Source organism: Micropterus salmoides, unplaced genomic scaffold (assembly GCF_014851395.1).
Source record: "Micropterus salmoides isolate LMB-PRFRI ecotype aquatic unplaced genomic scaffold, ASM1485139v1 Ms_hic_scaffold_21, whole genome shotgun sequence".
Classification (NCBI taxonomy): Eukaryota; Metazoa; Chordata; class Actinopteri; order Centrarchiformes; family Centrarchidae; genus Micropterus; species Micropterus salmoides.
Genome location: NW_024041262.1, coordinates 24570473 through 24587151, shown reverse-complemented (window position 1 = coordinate 24587151; position 16679 = coordinate 24570473). Strand labels below are relative to the sequence as shown.

Below are 16679 nucleotides of genomic sequence, written 5' to 3'. Positions count from 1 at the left end.
CAGTAACAAACTAAAAAAGAATCACAACCCTACTTTGATAGTCATTTTCATTTTATAAATCTCATTTTTAAAAAAGGTGAAAACCTGAGTAAGGTGCACCAAAGGACGCACCTCCTACTACACTTTTAAAAAATGTAATCCAATATTTCAGATGACTGTATTACTTAGTTTACACAAAATGTACATTGTTAATACAGATACATTCCTTGATGTGCAGTATGTTTGGAATATTTTTGTTCCTTCCATCGCAGAGCTACAGTAGGCCGTGTTGTCACTGCCGTTATTACAATAAAGATTTATCCAATTTTTTTTGGAAAACAGTTTTGGTTCCCCGCCTTGTTTTATTTTTTTCCTCGCAGCAGAGAACTATTAGTTAAAAGGTGAGGGTGGCAGTCATTACAGCCATTCAATGACACACTCATGGTTTGGTGTGTTAATATGCTGATGACTTGAACCTTTTATTTTCACATCCATACATCATCAAGGTATACACATTTTCCAACTAGCGTCACCATTAATACTCCTGGTGTACTGCAGTATAAAAGTGCAGATGGCATATGAGGCAGCATGTGTAAATGTCATTTTCATCTTTGCAGCTTTTAAGTGTTTGCAGACAGCTTTTGTCAATTTGGATTTAGCCACAACAAGCCAAGCGAAATGTGTGTTCTTTAGTCTGTCTTATTTCTAAAGTTGTTGGTACTGGTGGTATTTTGCTTACATGCCACACAGAGCCGTTGTGTCCGTCTGCCTAAACGACATATTTCTTAAACACCACACAATGAGGAAAGACAAAAACAAAACAATTGAAGACAATGCCAACTACTGTGGTTTTACCAACACAATCTTTCACAACAAACCCTGCAACTGAAGTGGTTCTATCCTGTGTGGATTCTCATGTGTGTTTTCAGATGTGGCTGCTGTGTAAATCTTATACCACAAACATCACAGCTAAATGGTTTCTCTCCTGTGTGGACTCTCATGTGTAATGTAAGATGTGTCCGCTTGTTAAACCTTTTACCACAAACCCCACAGCCAAATGGTTTCCCTCTTGTGTGGACTCTTCTCTGTGAATCTACATTTTCCTTTACTTTACAACATTTCTCATTAACCAGATGGGTGGAAGGCCTTTTGCTTAAATGACATATCATGTGTCTCTGAAGAGACCCCTTGTGGTGATATTGTTTACCACACTCAAAGCAGCTAAAGGATTTTCCCCCAGCACTACATTCCACATCACTTACAGGAGCTTCCTTATATTTCAGAGCATTTACATCCAACTCAGGTGCTCTGGTCTCCATCCAACCATTGTCAATGTCTTCAGTTTCAGGCCCACAATCTGACAAAGGTTCATGCCGGTCATTACTACTGACTTCAGTGTCTGAAGCTTTTTCATCAGTATCTGGTTGTAAATGACTATCTGGATCAAGGTTCCCAGCAGGTTCTGATCCTCCATCAGTTTCTGTTTTTATCTGTGTAGCTGAGCTGCTGGCTGAAGGCTCTGCCTCTCTGTTGTCCTCAGTTTGGCTTAGATGAAGCTGTGGAGACTGAGGTTTCTCTTCCTCATCTTCACTCTTCACAGTAACAGCAGGGAATGGGAACCTGGTGATATCAGCCTCCTCCAGCCCATTAAGCTGCTCTTCCTCCTGACTGATCCAGAGTTCCTCCTGTTCTTCTTTTATGTGAAGGGGCTCTGGGTCCTTCTGTTCCAGACTGGGGCTACACGCTGGGGGAACCTGTATTTGAATCACCAACAGCCGCTGGACATCTGCAGGGAACACTGAAACACACCAAAAACCTGTTGGCAGTCATTTTCTAGGAAACTAATAAAAAAATAGAAATGTAATATAAACATATCTATAATGTGGAAAATGGAGTTCCATTTTTTAGGATACAGGTCAAGAGACCGTGTAACCATTGTTGTTAAAAAAAAAAAAAAAAGAGCAATAAGTGACGTCACCGCTACAGCGTAAGGTGGCACTTCTGACGGCAAATTGCTTTAATCTCCCAGATCCACATGAAGCACACACCTGGTAACCAGGCTTGCACACCCTGAGCGGCCCAGTTAATCCAGTGTGGACTTGCTTGTGTTCACATGCATCCATGTTCAAGCAAGTGCTGAACAATTGTCACCTTCATGAACCCGTGGTAAAGGAGAGACATTGTAATACCTTCCTGATGGATAATTTCATGTTCAGATGTTCTAACCTATTGTGTTGCGGTTTCTGCTTGCCGACCCATGTGGCTGTGTGGAGATAGATGTTATGTTGCTAGTTTAAAATATCTTGTCGTATTTACCTTTACTATTTAGCTCTGTTGTTAAGAGTCATTATTTCAAGGATATTAATAGTATTCGGACGATCCTATAGAGACACGGCATTTAATGCATAAGTAACGAGAAGATTTAAAGAACAGAGGAAATCCAAGTCCAGGTACAACAGCTGCTCATGGTACAGGGGTGTCCAACATTGACAAAGGAAGCCGGCAAAGATACTAATGCTGCCCCCTTGTGGAAATACAGCAGGAGCCAGGAGAGAACGCCACAGAGGCCTCAGTGTTACCACATTCATTCGACGCTCCTGCCTCCACACATTTTTAGTAAAGAGGATCGCCTTTACGTCCTATACTTGTGTCTAACAACCAACAGCCTAGAACAACTCCTGTGCTGTCACCATGATCAATAAACAGGATTCCTGCAAAACCCACTCCCATCCTGGCCCCACGTACGAAGCTTGCACAGCCTAAGCACCAGCACTCACCCAGCAACAGAGGTGACCATACCACCAATGGACTTGATGGGCAGCCCAAGCCTTGATGGGAGTCAGAGGTTAGCCAAGCTGTTCAAGGAAACACAGCAGCTAACTCCTCATCCAGAACATTAAAGCAAAATTTATCAGCGTATGTATCCATCTCCCCCAAGTTAGCATAAGCTTAGGAATCTCCCTGGTATACCAGGAGGTACCAGGAAAGAGCTGAAAATCCAGAGTTTGTCACTCTACTCTACACCTTACTACTCTGCATAACCTGCTAGCTGCATCAGTGCTCACCGGGAGGCACCCAGGCTGCAGGCCGTTTATCCTCGACAGAACGCTATTTGACAATACGTGCAGGCTCCATATAGGTCACAAGCTGGACCAGCCATTTACGAGGTCCTGAGGTTTGTGATGGGCAATGGATGGGCATGCAGCCTTTGGTGTAGGAGACCCGGGTTCAACTCCCCACTTTGACACATCCACCAATGTGTCCCAGAGCAAGACACTTAACCCCATATAGAGCAATTGTAAGTCGCTTTGGATAAAATGAATAAATGTAAATGAATAGGCCAGTGATGGTACATTCCTTATCATCTGGTTGAGCATAATGGTAAACCCAGTATTGTTTTCAACTCCTCTTTCCAATCCAAGGGACTGAACCTATTCCAAGTCTTTGCTGCCCAGGCCTGTCTTAGGTCCGTCCCTCTTAGGGGTACGTCTGTTATTCAGAGAATATGCCTTTGCCATCAAAGGTGATATAAAAGTGATGTTCCACCAGGTTCGTCTCCTCCCCGAGGACAGATCTCCCCTGACATTTGTGTGGCGTGGAGCAGACACTACTGATGCCCCAGATGTGTACGAGTGGCAGGTTCTCCCATTTGGTGCAAGATGCAGTCCATGTTGTGCCACATATGCCCTTAAGAGGCACGCTGATGCAAGGTTCTCTGTGGAGAGATGCTTTTATGTTGACAACTGCCTTCAGATTACGAAGGAAGATGCAAAACAACTTGTCACCAAATTAAGAGACGTTCTGGCATCAGGCGGATTTGAAATACGCCAGTGGGCCTGTAATGATGCAAGCGTGGTAAAATCTCTACAGTAGTGAACTGTGGCAGCACAAAGATCATGCAGATCCCCAAGAATCAATCCTAGAGCTGAGGTGGCAGTGCTTGGATGATACCCTTGGGTTCAAGCATTGCCCGATTGACCACGGGACACACACTCTCTGCAACGTGTACAGAGTCCTTGCTTTACAGTATGCCACTCTTGGGTTTACATTACCATTCACCACTCGTGACAAGGCGTTGGTTCAGCAGTTGCGGGCTAAGCAGAGGGAATGGGATAACCCATTCTTCCCAGAGGACTTACTGCATGACTGGATCAGTTGGCAGAGCAAGCTCACAGGTCTGCATCAAATTACCACACCAAGATGTCACAACTGGCATAGACAGGACTAGAGTTGCCAGAGATATACATGTTTTTTGCAACGCCTCAGAAAAAGCCTACTTCTCAGTGGCTTATCTGAGGTCTGAGGACAACCAAGCTAACATTGAGGTCACTTTCGTCATGGACAGGTCACGTGTCGCCCCCAAGAAGAAGCAATCTGTGCCAAGATTAGAACGTTGTGCTGCAGTATAAGGCGCCCAGCTTGCTAAGCTTATCAGGAACGAGCTTACTTTACTCATCAGACAAACAATATACTGGACCAACTCCATGACCGTGCTCAACTGGCTCCAGTCAGAGTCATGTAGATTCAAGTTCTTTGTAGGCACAAGGTTGCAGAGATCCAAGAGCTAACAGATCTACAGGCTTGGAGGTTTGTAGATTCTTCCTGCAATCCTGCTAATGACCTCACTAGAGGTAAGACCCTGTCAGATTTGACCCAGCCTAATCGATGGAGCCAAGGTCCTGCATTTTTGCAGCGACCACCCAGTGAATGGCCAATCAAACTTCCTGTCCTTCAGATGATACTGCTGAGCTCAAGAGATCCGTCATATGATGCATTACCACCGTGGGCATTAACACAGCAGTGCCTGATACAACTCAGTTCAGTACTAGGAGCGGGCTACTGGATGCAACTGCACAGGGATTGCTTGGGCGGCTGGAAGGGTTGGTAAACCCTCTGCCACCTGCTATCGTGAAGCAGAAATAATTATCTTATGTAAGGCCCAACAGGACAGTTTCGGTGATGACTATCACTCACTTAAAGCTGGCAAACAGGTGTCTATGAGTAACTGCCTACTCACCCTAGCTCCAGAGTTTGACATGACCACAGAGCTGATCAGGGTTGAAGGATGGCTTAGGCAAGCTGAAGGACTTGGGGAGTCTTCATACAGTCAGTCATTCTTCACCCCAGTCATCCCATAACCAAGCTCTTAATCCAAGACTATGACACCAAACTCTGCCATCTTTGTAGAGAAAGAGTATTTGGGGAGCTTCGATACACCTTCTGGATCTTGCGTGCAACGTAAGTAATACAAAAGAACCCGCATCATTGCTTTCAGTGCCGGAGATGGAAGTCAAAACCGGCAGTTCCAAAAATAGCAGATTTACCACCTGCCAGGCTAAGACTCACCAGACCACCCTTCTACTCCGCTGAGATGGATTGCTTTGGTCCATTCCAGATTAAATGGTAATGATAAATCGATCCGCAACTACCGAGAGCTTTCTGGGCAATTGGTAAGGTTATTGGGGTGTTCCCAGGTAAGGACTACTACTACTACTTAAGAGACGTGGCATTTAATGTCCCCGTTTCACCACTAGATAGTGCTCTTTGCCTATGTTTTCTGATATTAATCTTATTTCTCTGTCTGTGCAAGTAGTCATATCTTACTGCCTATGGATGACTAGTGTTCTTAAATATTATTGGTGATAGTTTACTACGGTAGCATTTGTAAACCATTTGCCTAGATAATTACTAAATTACCTACTTTGTTCTGAAAAAAATACTTTGAGACCCAACCCGTGTACAGAAATGAGATTCTGTTATGTGAATGACCTAAACTTTACGATTTATTTCTGTTGTTTTTCTGCAGAACCATCTACACAACACTAGTTCACCAAGCAAGATTAAAGCCTCTTTAAATGTCCTGTGCTCTGCGGTACCTCCAATCCAATTAATAAAGTGCAGAGAATGAATACAGGGGTCAACACAAGAGTCAGACAGTACAGTCCTCCATTTTAATAGTGATGGTGCACACCAACGATGGCAAGTAGTGAGGTAATCATCAAAAGTCTTTTACTACAATTTGCTTCAAAAACTTTGCGCCCTCCAGAACGACACATATAAGTGCCATCTGATTTGATGACGACGACGACGACGACGACATCAAGTCACCAACCACTTCGGGCCTGGAGGAAAACAAAGTCTTACCTGTCTTCCTTTTAGGCATCACCACTTCACTTGTGATTTTCCGCTTTACAATCCTTGCTTGCAGCTCAGAGACGTATGCGTAGGTTTTTTCAGATTTCAGGGCGTATAGGCTGTATCTTCTGCCGTTTTTCTTGTACAGCCTTCTGAAACTGTAATTACACAAATTCAACAATTCAATATCAGTTAGTAGTGGTGCAACGGATCGTAGTTGATTCATGAGTTGCAGTGAAAAGATAGAAAACATAGATGCATGCAGTTTAACTGAAGCACAGTGATTGGTTTAGGGGAGACCGTGTGATTTAAAAGCACTTTCGACACCACTGAGTGAAACCCGTTAAGCTGTTGAGTCTAATTTGACCCAAATTTTAATGTTTTACAGATCCCAAAATGATCCCATCTATGAATCAAAACCGGGGATCGATCTGAACCGTGAGTTTTGTGATCAGTTGTACCGCTATCTGTTAGTCATTTTAACAACAAATAATTATTCACTTGCACACAATATATTACTTCTTAATACGAATATTTCAAGTGTAAAACGTACATCTCTTTGCCTTCAGCTATTTTTACTGTTGGTCGGTTCCGGTGGAAGTTATAGTCCAGAGCAGCAAGCAGAACTCTTGCCTCATAAACTGGGGGACTGAAGGTGAAGCGCTTGCTGGCATACATCAGTATATGATTCTGGAATACCTCTAGGTCTGCAGTTGATCTGATTGAACACAAAATATATACAGAAATAATCACAAACCGTCATTATTTGCATCTGTGTGAAACATGTAGCCACACTTTACCTGAAGCGCAGGTATTTATGCACATCCTTCAGCCAACGCTTATTGAGAACGATGTCCACTAAAGCTTTGTGGCACCTGGAGTCTTTCTGGATCCACGCCTTTCCACATGTTTCTTCAAGATGCCCATGTTGACACCTTCCATTAGTCCAGATGTGAACGTCACAGACATGGTAAGTGATACCAACCCACAGTGCCTGCAAAAAACAGAATAGCACTATAAAAAGATATGGAAACAAATTTACTGTACAAAAGTGCAAAAAATTTACAAAAAAAAAAAAAAACAAAATATATAAAGGATGCGCTTACCAAAAACCTCTTGGCTGTGTCAGCTTTCTTACAACACCACCAAAAATGGTTTAGAATGTCTTTCAGCCAGATGAGGAGTTTGGCCTGTCCTTCCATCTTTGCTGCCTTCAAGAACAAAACAAAACGTGCATAATAACATAGAACATGGGTATTAAACCAAATTCAATGGAGGGCTGAGAGTAAACAGATTTTCATCCCAACCAAAGATTACACCTGACAATAATAATAATTTTTTTTATTTGTAATGCACTTCCAAAGTTAAGATCATAAAAGCAAGGTAAAAACATCAATATAAAATAAAAACAGCTTGCAGGGTTAATTAAAACTCATACGTTCTGCTAAAAAGAAATGTTTGGGGGGGGCATTTCCATAGATGCACTGGTGGGTGAGAAGAGAGACCTTGAATTCAATTCTAGCAGAAACGGGAAGCCAGTGAAGTGAATGGAGAATGGGTGTGATGTGGTTGTACTTTCGCACTCTCATCAGGATCCTTGCACTGTTCTGAATATACTGCAGTCTCTGCAGACTCTTGTTAGGGATCCCGATGAGAAGTGCGTTACAGTAATCCAGTCTGGAGTATATATATATATATATATATATATATATATATACACATTTCTGAGATGGTAGAAAGACGTCTTGCAGAGGTTTTTGATATGGGCTTCAAAAGGTGAGTTGTGGGTCAAATCATACTTAATCTGTGGAGAGAGGAATGTCATGACCAGAGATAGTTACACCGGTTATGAAGGATGCCTCAGTTTTGGAGCTGTTCAGCTGGAGGAAGTTGTGTTTCATCCATGCCTTTATCTCCTCCAGACAGGCAGTGAGTGTTGAAGAAGATGATGATGGTGATGCAGCTGCAGTGGTGTGTGTCCGATTACATGTACAGTGGTATGTCATCAGCATAGCAGTGAAAGGAGACTCCATGTCAACTGATGACGTGGCCGATGGAGAAGGATGTAAATAGTGAAGAGGACTGACTCCTGGGGGACTCCGCAAGTGACTGCGTGTTGCCGGGACCTTGCGCTTCCAAGTGAAATGTACTCTGTTCTGTCAGATATTATTTAAACCAGTTAAGAGTAGTGTCAGTGAGTTCAGTGGTTTGGTGTAGCCGGTTGAGAAGTTCGCCATGATCCACAGCGTCAAAAGCAGCAGACAGATCGAGGAGTATGAGGCCAGCATCAGCTGCCATTCGTAGGTCGTTTGTGACTATAGCCAGGGCTGTTTCTGTGCTGTGAGCAGTGTGGAAAACCAGACTGAATTTTTTCAAAAAGGTTGTTATGTTTGAGGTGGTGCTGCAGATCAGTGACAAAAACTTTTTCCAGTACTTTGCCTGTAATTTGCAAATGCTGGAGAATTGGTCTGATTATGCCAGTTTTAAGGGCAGGTGGAACATTGCCAGATGATTTCAATGATTAACACACCTTCAGCCAGAGAGAAGGAGCCAAGCAGTGAAATCAATTTTTGTTGTCTTTGATTGGAATAAAAACACATGTACTCTTTCAGGAATGACACATAGGTAAAAAACCCTGATGTCAGATATAGTCACTTTATGATGAAAACATACTGTAGACAACAACATGAGCCACTTATTCAACTTACAGCAGCTATTTTCTTGACCAGGTTCTTGGCACCATGCCACATGTCCTGACTGTGATGGATTCCAAGATCCTTGTATCTGCCTTCGTCTGGGTCTGTGAAGTGGGGAAGCATTTAATATAACTACAATATTTCAATCATCTTTTCAACACAGGTATTTGTACATTATATCAGATGAGTACTTACCCATAAGGGCTGCGATCTGGGCATTAGCACCTGTGCAGATCTCCACTAGCTTTATCTCTGATGTAAGCTTGTCCACAGCCTTGATAAAACCCTCCTTCTCCATGACGACAGAGTTGCAGGATGGGTGCTGCTTGTTGATGATGGCAACATGAATGATCTCCTTAGTGTCATTCTCCATGGTGGCGTAGCTGCAGTAATGTGCACGATGGCCTGGAGAGTCATATTTGCCATCCGCTGAAAAAAAGTAATTGAAACTGAATCCAAAAATATGAATTAGCTGCTCACATACTCTCACACTGCCATTGTGTAATCAGGATTCCCACTTTTGTCTGGAGATAAATTTCTAGGACTTTTCCAAGACATTTTCAGTGATGATCTAGTTGGTAAGACAGACAGGAATCACATCATACACTTATTAAGTGTAAGTTCCTCTCTGCAGTAACTGAATAGCCTTGACACAAATAATAGCCTACAGACAAATACCTGACCATTAAATTCATAATGGCCGACTTCCTGTTGGGTTTAGGGCATTGCTTCAAGAGGCTTTTTTGTATGTCTGGACATGATATATCTGCCACAAAAATTTTGTACATATTGGAGAAAAGTGGCCCGGGGGCTACTCTTTAGGGGCTGCTAGCGAGCCATTTTGCCACGCCCATACATGAAAACTTTCGACATGTAGATTTTTGGGGTCTTGAATTTTGTGCAAGGTTTCGTGAGTTTTTGAGCATGTTTAGGATGCCAATGTGTGCTTGGCAGAAAGAAAGACAAAAAAATAAATAGTTTCAATAGGGTCCTCATACGTTTCATGCTTGGGCCCTAATTAAGCCAATCCGTGGAAAATCAGTTTATCATATTATATGCTAGCTCTTTTACTAACAAAGCTAATCACAACCCACGGTGAGCTACAGCTAAAAAGTTTCATGTCATGTTACGGTCCATTTGTCCATCCAATGCGTTTGAAGAAACAATGCTAGACAAGTAAAAAGAGTGCATTTAGCCAGTATTTGATGAACATCCAGCTGGGCTCCCACTCCCACTGACTCTGGCTTCCTGTTAAACACCCAACAAACTTGAAAACACCGCTCCTAACCAGATTGGAAACAAACCTTGAACCTTTGCAGGCAAATCAAGCTAGCAATCATGTTAACTTCAGCAACTGATCAAACATGTTTAACATTATTGAACCATTTAAAACAAGCTGAGAACCTAATAAAAGCTACCACAGTTACCAGGTTGAGCGATGTCTACAAAATTTCCATCAGACAATGTCTACAATGAAACATCGGGATGGACAATGTCATCGGGTGCGCGGACGGGAACAGTCGTCTTATGTACATGTGTTCTCGCACAGACTTCACTCGGTAAAAGAAAAAAAAATAGGTAGACAGTTAAGTTACATCACAGGTAGCGGTGGATATTTTACGCACAGACCAGGTAAAGCAATGGTGAACACAGAGTGCAGATGTTGGTTTCATTTTTGTTTTCTTCGTTAATGAGCCAACGTGCGGCTCACTTGCTGCCGTGGTAAGTTATCGCGTGTGGAAATAAACGGAAAAAAGCCGAGTTCTCAGTCTTTTAGGCAACTTTATAAAACATACTGCTGATGGAGAAAACGGGGCAGACGGGGGGAGAGAGACAGAGAGAGGTGGAGCAAGCCAAGGTTTTTACTGGGGGGGTTACAATCATGATGCCAGCACAACGTCGTGATGTCAGCAGTGATTAATGTTTACCGTTGGAGGAAAATACAACTCACATTATTCATTCAGTTTTTGGTCACTTGAATTAATGCCATCAAACCTGTGTTCACAACAGTTCCAAACATAACCAAGCAACCGCAACATAATGTTAAAAAAAGATTTTCTTGGGCATTTTAGTTTTTCTCAAATTTTCCATGTCTTTTTCATGACTGGAAAACTGGTCAGCTATTTTCCAGGACATAGGAACCATGCATCTTCAATACTTGCATAACATGGTAAAGTTTCAGCTACGCACCTAGGACCACAACATCTTTACCCTGAAGGCCACTGAGGGCCTCAGTCCTCCTCTCTTCCCAGAAGGCCTTCACTGTGTCCACACAGTAAGCGTCCTGAATGGACACGAAGGTGTTCTTCTTCACCATCCCCATGTTCATGAACTTGAACAAGAGGGCGACCTTCGCATAGTCGTTGCCAGACAACAAAATGTTGGTGGACAAGAGAAAATCTCCAGCTTGCGTCCCACACTTCATTACAGGCTGGGAATTCCACCTCCACAAGCTGTGTCCATTGGGACAGATCTGAAAGTCCAAGAAAAGGCAGGATTGCATTTGGCATGTACAGCACTGGCTTTCACTACAAATGTGTTTTAATGGGAATTTACAGTTATGATACGCTGCGACTGTCAGGACTTACCCATTCGACACTCGTTGCTGTGCCCTTGGAAGTGATGTTGATCTCAAAGGGGGCAACACAGTCACACACCACACCAGTCTTTAAAAGGCCTGTACATTTTTTCACAGGCAGGATCAGAAATGTAGCCAGCTGTCTCAAGCAGTCCTCGTATACTATTGAAGCTCTGGCACCAACGATGTCATCTTCACAAAGGACCTGATGTGGGGATGGGAAAACAGGGTCCTGATCACAGGGAGAAGCCTCATCAGGAGGGTCTTCACGTGCAGGCTGGTCATGCGCTGCCTCGCCCGTTCCAATAACTGGAAGTCGATCGATCGATGGTGCTTTCTTTAATGCTCCACCCATTCTGTTGAGGCCCAACATGAAGACATATGTGTAAAGATTTGAATAAAAGCTGGCATCACAGAACAACAGCAGAGTAAAGACTGACCGATAACACACCGTATACAAATGGGTGGAAGATCCTCTTCATCAGAGCTGTCATCTTTATCTCCATCATCTTTTTCATGAAAGTAAGAAGAGCCTTCATCTGTCCAATCAATTCTGTAAAAGGAGGACATATTCAGAAAACAATAACTCCTACAAAGAGAACACTAAATAGTAATAAATGTCATTATGGAGCACTACTTACACACTGTTCAAGGGGTTATTGAAAACTTTGAGCTTCTCATCCATGCTCATGTCATGTAAGCTGTAGAAATCAAACCATTAAAATATATAAATTATGAATACATAAAAAACACAAGACATGTAGTGCAAAGAAGTTATGACAGTTGAACTGTTACCTTTGTTCAATGTCCATTTCTGTGGCTTCTGCAGTGACATTCAGACGTTCATCTCTGAAAAGATTAACCAGAACATGATACAGTATCTCACAAAAGTGAGTACACCCCTCGCATTTTTGTAAATGATTATATCTTGTGACAACACTGAAGAAATGACACTTTGCTACAATGTAAAGTAGTGAGTGTGCAGCTTGTATAACAGTGTAAATTTGCTGTCCCCTCAAAATAACACATCACACAGCCGTTATCGTCTAAACAGCTGGCAACAAAACTGAGGACACCCCTAAGTGAAAATGTCCAAATTGGGCAAGTGTCAATATTTTGTGTGGCCACCATTATATTCCAGCACTGCCTTAACCCTCTTGGGCACGGAGTTCACCAGAGCTTCACAGGTTGCCACTGGAGTCCTCTTCCATTCCTTCATGACGACGTCACGGAGCTGGTGGATGTTAGAGACCTTGCGCTCCTCCACCCTCCATTTGAGGACGTCCCACAGATGCTCAATAGGGTTTAGGTCTGGAGACATGCTTGGCCAGTCCATCACCTTTACCCTCAGCTTCTTCAGCAAGGCAGTGGTCGTCTTAGAGGTGTGTTTTGGGGTCATGTTGGAATACTGCCCTGCGGCCCAGTCTCAGAAGGGAGGGGATCCTGCTCTGCTTCATTACATTTATTCATTTAGCTGACGCTTTTATCCAAAGCGACTTACAAGTGCTATACATGTCAGAGGTCGCACGCCTCTGGAGCAACTAGGGGTTAAGTGTTTTGCTCAGGGACACAATGGTGGATGGGTCACAGTGAGGGATTGAACCTGGGTCTCCCACAGTCTTCAGTATGCCACAGTGCATGTTGGCATTCATGGTTCCCTCACTGAACTGTAGCTCCCCAGTGCCGGCAGCACTCATGCAGCCCCAGACCAGGACACTCACATCACCATGCTTGACTGTAGGCAGGACACACTTGTCTTTGAACTCCTCTCACCTGGTTGCCGCCACACACGCTTGACACCATCTGAACAAAATAAGTTTACCTTGGACTCATCAGACCACAGGACATGGTTCCAGTAATCCATGTCCTCAGTCTGCTTGTCTTCAACAAACTGTTTGCAGGCTTTCTTGTGCATCATCTTTAGAAGAGGCTTCCTTCTGGGACGGCAGCCATGCAGACCAATTTGATGCATTGTGCGGCCTACGGTCTGAGCACTGGCAGGCTGACCCCCCACCCCTTCATCCTCCGCAGTAATGCTGGCAGCACTCGCACGTCTTTTTCCCAAAAACAACCTCTGGATATGACGCTGAGCACGTACACTCAGCTTCTTTGGTCGACCATGGCGAGGGCTGTTCTGAGTGGAACCTATCCTGTTGAACCGCTGTATGGACAACGCCACCGCGCTCCTGAGCTGAGTTTTTTTTATGTAAAGCAACCATTCTTTTTTCGGATCCTCAGAGACTTCTTTGCCATGAGGTGCCATGTTGAACTTCCAGTGACCAGTATGAGGGAGTGTGAGAGCGATAACACCAAATTTAACCCACCTGCGCCATTCACCCCATTCACACCTGAAATCGTGTAACACTAACAAGTCACATGACACCAGGGAGGGAAAATGGCTAATTGGGCCCAGTTTGGACATTTTCACTTAGGGGTGTCCTCAATTTTGTCACCAGCGGTTTAGACATTAATGGCTGTGTGATGTGTTATTTTGAGGGGACAGCAAATTTACACTGTTATACAAGCTGCACACTCACTACTTTACATTGTAGCAAAGTGTCATTTCTTAAGTGTTGTCACATGAAAAGATATAATAAGATATTTACAAAAATGTGAGGGATTTACTGACTTTTGTGAGATACTGTACATCCCACATATGGAGATACAGCAACTTTACTGTAAATATTATATTAATGACTTGCCTGTCCATCCTTCTAGAAGCACCGATGCTAGACACTGCTGCAGCTGTGTCTTGAAAAGGTGTTTCCTCCATTGGAGTCGATGCTGCAGATCCTCTCTCATAGCTGGAGAAACAGCAGCAACATCAAGAGAATAAGTGCTACATGACACAGCTGCACACCCCTGTAATACATAATGCATGTGCCACCAAAATTTCATACATGTAGGTAAAACGTGCCACGGGGGCTGCTTCGTTGAAGATCACTTCCTGTTGCCAGCAGGTGGCGCTATCATCATGGGTGAATGTCAGCATGTACATGTGTTCAGGGCGGGAGTCTTATTAAACGTGTAAAATTTCGTAAAGATCTGAGCATGTACAGTCGAGTTACAACAACTTCCTGTGCCACGGTGAAGCGTGGAACTTCGCCGCCATGCCACCACCACGCCACCGCCACGCAGTTAACCGAAAACTCACGAGTTAACCGAAAACTCACGAGTTTTACAACATGGCCTCATGAATGTGTTACGGGTTTTCGGGGACAGTTCTGAAGTTGATAGGTCCAACCTGAAAGGAGTAGTACATTACAACGTAAAACGTGTCATTTCCAGTTGCCAGCAGGTGGCGCTATGACATTGAGTGAATATTGGCACATGGATGGGTTCAGGGCGCGACTCTTAATATACATATCAAATTTGGTCCAGATGTCAACATGTATACAGAAATTAAAACATCTTCCTGTTTCATGGCGAATCATCGATTTTTGACAGCAACTGGTCGTCTGGTAATAATAATAATAACCGCTTGAATAACTTTTAATCGTCAATGTAAGTAAGTAAATAAAGTTTATTTGTATAGCACCTTTCACAGATAAAGGTGCTATGCAAATACAGATAAATGGGTTTAGACAGCGAAAATTTGAAGTCAACCGGTCTAATTTGCTAGGAGTTCGTTAAAGTACAAAGTGTGTGGCTAAAATGCCAAAAATGACCATTAAATCCAAACCGGCCGACTTCCTGTTGGGTGTCGGGCATCGCCCCAAGAGGCTTTTTTGTACGTCTGGCCATGATACACGACCATGAATACGGTTCGTGCTCGGGCCCTAATAACTTGCAACATAAACTCAACACAAAGCACTCCTATTAATGGAGGCTGTGGGATGCAAATCAACCTTTGGCCATGGCATGGACCTGTGCATCAGATTCCACCTATGTGCAATGTAAAACAACAACATTGCACCTTTTTGTAAAGAAACAAGAGCAAGTAAACAACATGTTTGACCTTTGATAGGCACTGCACAGCGTTTTGACTGAATAATCAGCATTAATAAATCAATCTTTCCCAGCAGGACTGTAAAATATGAAGTGTGGCTGTGTTAGCAGCTGGCTGACATGAGCTCCAAGGTTTCTGGTTAACGTTACACTTCGATTGGCAGTAATTTTCGGGTCTGTTGGGTCCAAATAACGAAGATAAATTGTAGGATTTGTCGCATGAAAGTAAAACTACAGTCCTGGTAGTAATTACTGAGTTGGTAAGTCTCCCTGTGGCCATGTTCCAGCTGAAGCTACCAAACAACACGTTGCGTTTAGATCGGGCTAAATTACCTGTGCAGCAGAAAACAGGCAACTTCGGCGTCACTCTGAAAACATTTGTCCCTCTTCAGAGATTTCCATTTGGGGAAGGCCGCACCGATGTTTATCCTTGATTTCTGCCGTCGTCTCTCCCGATTTCGTCTTCCTTCGTCGTGTTTTTGCTTCTTTGACGGAGTTGATTCTCGCTCCTTTGCTTTTTCTTCTGCTAAATAATACGTATGATCCTCCATTTGTCAAAATGTTGGCTTCTCGGTTAGCCAGCAAACACTTCAAACTCATCTCATCTTCTTTCTTCTCCTCCGTCTGTTTTCTACCATCTGCACATGGATGCAGGGTCTGCAGGAGAGGAAGGTTCCGGTTTCCGCCTGTAGTCCGGGGAGTATTGACCAATCACGTTGCAGCGGGCTTTGGTTGCCTGCAGGTAAACAGTCCGTGTGGAGCGCAAAAGAGGCGGAACGCATCGGCCGAAATGTGAACTCTGAACTAGAGCCCTGCACAGACCCAAAACTTGGGTGCAGCCTCACAACATTAGGTGCGTTTTACTTCATGCGGCGCTGCGCAGCGCTGACTTATGGCAAGCCATTAGTGCCCAAAAAAATGTCGCGGGAGCAAGGCGGCTGCAGGCGCCGAGCCCGGTGTTGCGCCGAATTATGCCTGCAGAGAATTGCATGCACCTCGCGAGTGATAACGGTCATTTGCTGAGGAAAGAAGTGGGTGCAAATCTCGGCAGGTTGCCTACAAAATTTGTTATGCCAGATTATGCATCCACCTCTTTAGTTCCTGTGCTCATTGATCAAACGCGGTTATCACCACATATTTACTGAATCTCAAGGAATGGTACTTCTATATGTTTATTAAAATATTAAAGACTCTAAACGTTAATAAAATATATACTTCGAATCAATCACCACTGATGAACCCATCCATCCATCCATCGTCAACCGCTTATCCTGGGTACAGGGTCGTGGGGAGCTAATCCCAGCTGACATCGGGCGAAAGGCGGGGTTCCCCCCCCGGACAGG

General features: G+C 43.7%; 1 protein-coding gene across 2 annotated transcripts; it reads right to left on the bottom strand.

Annotated features, from left to right (window-relative positions):
* Positions 1–33: 33 nt before the first annotated feature.
* Positions 34–16010, bottom strand: LOC119916464. 2 transcript variants are annotated; one of them, XM_038736494.1, is made up of 14 exons: positions 15670–16010; positions 14091–14192; positions 12184–12237; positions 12030–12089; positions 11840–11941; positions 11399–11744; positions 11001–11283; positions 9006–9239; positions 8823–8914; positions 7221–7325; positions 6915–7108; positions 6668–6832; positions 6124–6272; positions 34–1777 (listed from the first exon to the last, which is right to left on the bottom strand). In XM_038736494.1, exons 1-14 carry the CDS (start codon positions 15885–15887, stop codon positions 876–878), a joined length of 3006 nt encoding a protein of 1001 aa, XP_038592422.1. In that variant the 5' UTR covers positions 15888–16010; the 3' UTR covers positions 34–875. The 2 variants fall into 2 exon arrangements, with proteins under 2 accessions (XP_038592422.1, XP_038592423.1); XM_038736495.1 differs by lacking the exons at positions 12030–12089; positions 12184–12237; positions 14091–14192.
* Positions 16011–16679: the final 669 nt, after the last annotated feature.